General features: G+C 60.5%; 1 protein-coding gene across 1 annotated transcript; it reads left to right on the top strand.

Moving 5' to 3' along the window:
- The first annotated feature begins 2679 nt into the window (after window positions 1-2679).
- Window positions 2680-5931, top strand: ZNF579 (zinc finger protein 579). The gene is made up of 2 exons (XM_028530523.2): window positions 2680-2811; window positions 3844-5931. Exon 2 carries the CDS (start codon window positions 3846-3848, stop codon window positions 5523-5525), a length of 1680 nt encoding a protein of 559 aa, XP_028386324.1. The 5' UTR covers window positions 2680-2811; window positions 3844-3845; the 3' UTR covers window positions 5526-5931.
- Window positions 5932-6365: the final 434 nt, after the last annotated feature.

Below are 6365 nucleotides of genomic sequence, written 5' to 3'. Positions count from 1 at the left end.
GTTACAAGAAGTCCACTGGTGACAGATTAGGGAGGACAAAAGCAAAGCCGGGTCAGAGGGAATCTCTGGGATTGGGTAAAAAGTAAAATGATAGACACGTACTTCTTTTACGTTGGTGGGTGGGGGATAGTCAACAGTCAACAATTAGCGAGATAACAGCAACAACAAGGGGATTTGAGGTCTTCCCCCAATGTGGTGCCAGTGCTTTCCAGTGAAAGGAAATTGGACATTCCAAAGGCATGCTCCGTAAAAGCAAAAAGACAGCAGACGGGCTCCATGAAGGTAGAGATGGGCTTCTGTCAGAGGAAGAGTCTAGCCTAGGATGTGACTGCCCTCCATAGCCTACTTTTAGTTAGAAAGTTTTTTTTTTGTTTGTTTTTTTAGAATCCCTGCTATTTATTGGCCATCCCTTCTGCTCCACCCCCTACCCTATGGAGAGGTTCGACTCTGCCCCTGGCAGAGTTCCGGAGATGGGGAGGGAAGGCGGGAGAAGGAAGCACAGCTCCAGGCTCAGCAGCCATGCTCCTTACCGCACCATAGTTGCCTCTCTCTTTCTGAGTCTTCCTCCACTTGATCCTTGTTTCAGGCAACTAAGCTAAAGGCCAAGGTCTAGAGCTGGGGGGCGTACCTGGGCAGGATGTTATCCCAGCATCCAGCCCATTGCCACCAGAAGAAAGAGAGCCATCCATGCTCTTTCCAAAATCTGGCTGCTGGAGGCATTGAACTTGCTCATTTGGATGGGCCTGAACTAGAAAGTTTTTCATTTCGGACAATCCTATGCGGTCACTTTAGGTCTCTGTGTTTGTAAGGCCATCACGCAAGCCTCCCCTGAGCTTGTCGGGTTTTAGTGCTTGGCCCCTTTTCATTCACATAAAACAGGGAGGAACAGACGGGCTTGTCTTTGTCAGGCACGGACAGAGTCAGCTGTGACTTGACTCTTATTTTTATCACCCTCAGTTTCTTGTTCCTTTCACTCTGTGGAATGTGGAACATAGTCACATGGTTTCAAGTTCGGGCAGCTCCAAAGGATAGAGTGTAGGAAGTTTGGGTCCTGGGCTTCAGACAATGTTGCCAGTTCCCTCTCTCTCCCTCCAGGTCTCGCAGACCCAGCGCTCAGATACGCACAGAGAGAACAAACAGGCGGTGGGCTGTTCTGCACCTTCCATTCTTTCTCCCTTCAAGTTATCGTTTGGAGCTTTTCCCTGTGTTTGCACAAAGGGCTTCCTCACCCTCTTTCTGTAATCCTCACCAAGGATATGTTCATTGATTTTCTTTTAGAGAGAGAGAGACAGAGAGACAGAGAAACATTGATCGGTTTGCCTCCTGTAAGAGTCCCACCTGAGGGTCAAACCCACAACCTTTTGGTGTGTGGGACGACGCTCCAACCAACTGAGCCACAGGGACCAAGACTTCCTCATCTTTTTTTAATGGACACATAGCATTCCACTGAGTGGATCAATCACATTTCTTTTTTTGCCCAAAGCCCCACTGATGGGCGTGTATCTAGTTTCAGTTCTTTTGCAGTGATTCCCAATACTGCATGGACTAAATCCTGGCATAGGCAACGATTTGCCTGTTTCTGAGTTCACCTACCTGATGGGTAAGTCCCTGCAGTTGCACACTAGTTACGGCTGTTCCAAATTTTATTTGCCCAAGTCCTTTTCCCTCACACTCCTGCAGCCACGTTGCGTGTGTGGTTCACCTTGAACAAATGGCATCATGCTTGGTGTGTCACGTGCCTTTTCTGCTCAATGTTAGGTGTGTGAGATGTGGCCCTTGTTGGCACATTTCCATTTGTTCCTTTTCCCATTGCTAACCCTTGGCTTTTTTTATCCTGCAGATTTCAGCTGAATCATGGTTGCCTCCAGGAAGCCCTCAGGGATCACTCTCCAAATGGGAGCTCAGCTTAGTGCTTTCCCTGTTCTCTGTATTCCCAATGGACATTGTTGGCTGCATTCGGGTCCACTCTCCAGGTGGGTGACTGGATCTGCGTGAACTCCCTGCAGACAGGGACAGAGCGCCCCTGTCCTTCCCTCTGTCGCTCTAGCACCGAGGACAGATCCAGCCCACAGTAGGTGCTTAGCAAATATTAGTGGCTTAGGGTCGCGTGAATATAGGTAACAAAATATATGCCAAGTCAGCTGACAGTACATGCTCAGCTAACACTGATCATTAAGGCTCGAATGATCACATACAGAGCTTATCATGGGGGTGGAGTGGGGAGGGACTGAGGCTGGGAGAAGGGAGAGGCAGGCACTCAGCCAGATGGCCAAGTGAAGGCTGGAGTCAGGTTCCAACCCGAAGGGTCGGTATTTTCCCGGAAACCTCTGTCATTGCTTCATTCATCCCCTTCCCTCAGGCCACCCACTCCTCCAACACAGTGCCTGGCACAGACAGGACCTGATAAATGTGTGTTTGTTGGAGGAAGGGATGAATATGTGTGTCTGTTTTGAGGGGAGAGGAGCTGGACCCAGGCTCCCAGGCCCCCAAACCCCTCCTCCCTCTGGGAGCCCAGGGGGCAGGCCCCCCAGCTCCTCTTCCCATTACAGGACCCCAGAGTCCCGGCTGTCCTCCTGCCTCACTCCCCGCCTCTGTCCCCTCACCCTCCTGCTTCCGGCTTCCCAGCCCGTCTTTCCTCTCTCAGGCTGGGAGGAGAGGCGGGTTTCCGGGGGGAAGGCTTAGGCAGTGACACCGAGCCCAGCCTCCTCCAGCCCCCCTCCCACCACGCTACGCTCGGCCCTCCCTCCCTCCCCGCCACCACCGTCCACTCGGCGGCCGCGGGGAAGGAAGAAAGGCGCAGAGGAGGCCGAGGTAAGCACCGGGAGTCCAGCGATTGGGGCCCAGTCCGGGCCGGGCTCAGGAGCCTTGCATGGCCTCCACCCAGGCCCCAAAGCTGCAGACCATGCCTGGGACCAGCAGGCTGGGCCCAGCCGGGAGATGGGCCCCCCGGGGGACCCAGTGACCCCCAGCAGCCTTCCTCGGGGGTCCAGGGGCCTGGTCCTCAGCCTTCTCCTCCCTGGAGAATTCGGGCAACTGGGTCTGCAGCGCCCTCCTGTCCCTTGTCAGAGGAGCCCAGCCCCCTCCCCTCGCCCTCCCACCACTGCGACCCAGGGACTCGCACCCTTCACAGACAGGAGGGTCTGGATTCCGCACCCCATCATCTCCGGGAGCCCAGGTCCCAGTCCCCAGCCCCCCACCTCCCTCGATCCCACAAGTCCTGGCCCCCAACCCCCGCTGGGCTCAGACCCAAGTCTGAGCCCTCCTACTCCTGGCCTCTCCCTGCCCCAGCGCCTGGGCACCCACACCCTGTTTCCAGGGCCTCAGGACTCCGACTCCCACCCGCGCCTCTCCAGCACGGGGGCGCGACCCCAGCCCCTCCCTGAGCTGGGTCCCTGGACACATAGCAGTGGCTTACTCTGTCTCCCTCCGCTTCCCCTCATGTCTGAATCTCTGCCTGGCTGTCTGTCCGTCTGTCCGTCTGTCTCCCTGTCTCTCCCCACCCCTCCTGCCACGGCTCTGAACTCCGTGTTCACACCGTCTCTGTCTAAACCTCTTTGTTTTCTCCTCACCTCTGCCTCTGCCGGGTGTCCTGCTCTCCGGGGCTCACCATCCTGTCCTTCTGTTTCTCCTGGTCTCTGTCTCTCTGTCTCTGTCCCTCTGCCTGTCTCCTGTCTCTGTGGCCCTGTCCCTCTGTCTCTCTGTCTCTGTCTCCTGTCTCTGTGGCTCTCTCCCTCCCTCCTCTGGCCAAATATCTGACCTTCTGCACTTTTATCTCTGTCTCCGTTTCTCTCTGTGCTCCTCCTCCCCCCATCATCTCTCTATCTCTTCCCTTCCCCCTCACAGGCATGGATCCACAGCCCCCTCCACCTGCCCAGGGCAGCCCGCCTCACCGTGGCCGGGGCCGAGGCCGGGGCCGGGGCCGTGGCCGAGGTCGAGGCCGAGGCCGGGGCAGGGGGGCTGCTGGAGCCCCTCGGGCACCCCTGCCCTGCCCCACCTGTGGCCGCCTCTTCCGCTTCCCCTACTACCTCTCAAGGCACTGGCTGAGCCACTCCGGCCTCCGGCCCCACGCCTGCCCTCTGTGCCCCAAAGCCTTCCGCCGGCCTGCCCACCTGTCTCGCCACCTACGCGGCCACGGGCCCCAGCCCCCGCTGCGCTGCGCCGCCTGCCCTCGCACCTTCCCGGAGCCCGCCCAGCTGCGCCGCCACCTGGCCCAGGAACACGCGGGCGGTGAGGTCGAGCTGGCCATCGACAGGGCGGCCAAGGAGGTGGCCGAGCCCAGCTGGGGCCCGCAGGGCGACGATGATGCCGAGCAGCCCAGCACAGCCGCTGCGAGCGCCGTGGAAGAGACGGCGTGGCCCGAGGCGTGGCCCGCAGGGGAACCTGCAGCACCAGTGGCCCCCACAAGCGCTGAGCCCCAGGAGTCGGAGACCCAGGAGGCCGAGGCCGGGGCTGCGGAGCTGAGGGCTGAGCTGGCGCTGGCAGCCGGTCGACAGGAGGAGAAGCAGGTCCTGCTCCAGGCCGACTGGACGCTGCTGTGCCTCCGCTGCCGCGAGGCCTTTGCCACCAAGGGCGAGCTGAAGGCACACCCGTGCCTGCGCCCCGAGGGCGAGCAGGAGGGCGAGGGGGGTCCTCCTCCGCGCCCCAAGCGCCACCAGTGCCCCATCTGCCTCAAGGCCTTCGCCAGGCCCTGGTCGCTGTCCCGCCACCGGCTGGTCCACTCCACCGACCGCCCGTTCGTGTGCCCGGACTGCGGCCTGGCCTTCCGCCTCGCCTCCTACCTCCGCCAGCACCGCCGCGTGCACGGCGCGCTCAGCCTGCTGGCCCCGCTGCCCTCGACGGGCAAGAAGGACGACAAGGCCTCGGGCGCACGGAACTCAGGGAAGGGGCCGGAGGGCGGCGACGGGGCTGAGTGTGGGGAGGGGGCAGAAGGTGGGCAGAACGGAGACGATGCTGCCCCGGCCCGCCCCCCTGCCGGGGAGCCCCGCTTCTGGTGCCCGGAGTGCGGCAAAGGATTCCGGCGCCGGGCGCACCTGCGGCAGCACGGGGTGACCCACTCGGGGGCGCGCCCCTTCCAGTGCGTGCGCTGTCAGCGGGAGTTCAAGAGGCTGGCCGACCTGGCGCGCCATGCGCAGGTGCACGCGGGTGGCCCAGCCCCGCACCCGTGTCCGCACTGCCCGCGACGCTTCTCGCGTGCCTACAGCCTCCTGCGCCACCAACGCTGCCACCGCGCGGAGCTGGAGAGGGCGGCCGCGCTGCAGGCACTGCAGGCGCAGGCCCCACCGTCGCCCCTGCCGCCCTCGCTGCCCCCTCCTTCGGGGCAAGACGAGGAAGGGCTGCCCCTGCCCATCGCACACATCAAGGAAGAGCCGCCCTCCCCGGGGACCCCACCCCGGTCACCGCCGGCTCCCCCTGTCTTCCTTAGCGCCTCCTGCTTTGACAGCCAAGACCACTCAGCCTTCGAGATGGAGGAAGACGAGATTGACAGCAAAGCTCACCTGCGAGGATTGGACGGCCTGGCCTCCTGACCCTCACACGCACCCACGCCCCTCCCGTTGGCCCCCGGTTTGCAATATGGAGGAAAGAAGCTGAAGGAGAGGCCCCCCTCCACCTGCCCACCCCACCCCTCTGAGCCCTGACACTAAGGAGGGGGGCCTGGACTGCCCCCCTTCCCTTTGCCCACCCCCAGGTCCCCTGATGCTGGTTAAGAACCGCTCACCCAGCCATGTCTGAGGCAGGACCACTTGGAGAAAGGAGGGGCAGGACACTGGCCAGAAAGAAGGAGACTGGGGGACCCCCTGCTGGCTGCCCTCTTGGTACACACTGGACACCGTCACCTCTCTGGAACTGCCAGACCCTGGGGGATCCCCAGTGAGCAAAGACCTGTCCCGGTCCCTTTGTCTGTCTGTGAATAAATGTGAGTTCGTGACCCAAGAGTGGGGCTCTCTGTGGAGGCGGGAGCTGGCAGAGGGGTCCAGGTGAGCCGGGCTCTGTCTGACAGGCCCTGAGCTGGGGTTCAGGGCAGGAGGGATGCGGAGCTCAGCCACACAAGGTGCATGGGAGTGGGAGAAGACAGGTCACCACCTGCCTGGGAGACTTTGGGGAGCCCAAGACCCCCCTGGAATCCTTAGTGTGCACTCAGTCAGCAAACACTCACCAGACCTATACCTGAGCTCTGAGGATGCTGAAGGTGAAGCTACTGTCTCCCCCTAAGAGGAACTGGAAGTCTCTTAAAATTTTTATTTATTGATTTGAGAGAGATAATGAGAAATATCAATCTGTTGTTCCACTTATCGATGCAGTCATTGGTTGGTTCCCATATGTGCCCTGACCGGGGATCGAACCACAACCTGGGCGTACAGGACGAT

Source organism: Phyllostomus discolor, chromosome 12 (assembly GCF_004126475.2).
Source record: "Phyllostomus discolor isolate MPI-MPIP mPhyDis1 chromosome 12, mPhyDis1.pri.v3, whole genome shotgun sequence".
NCBI lineage: Eukaryota > Metazoa > Chordata > Mammalia > Chiroptera > Phyllostomidae > Phyllostomus > Phyllostomus discolor.
This window is presented reverse-complemented; position numbering and strand designations above follow the sequence as displayed.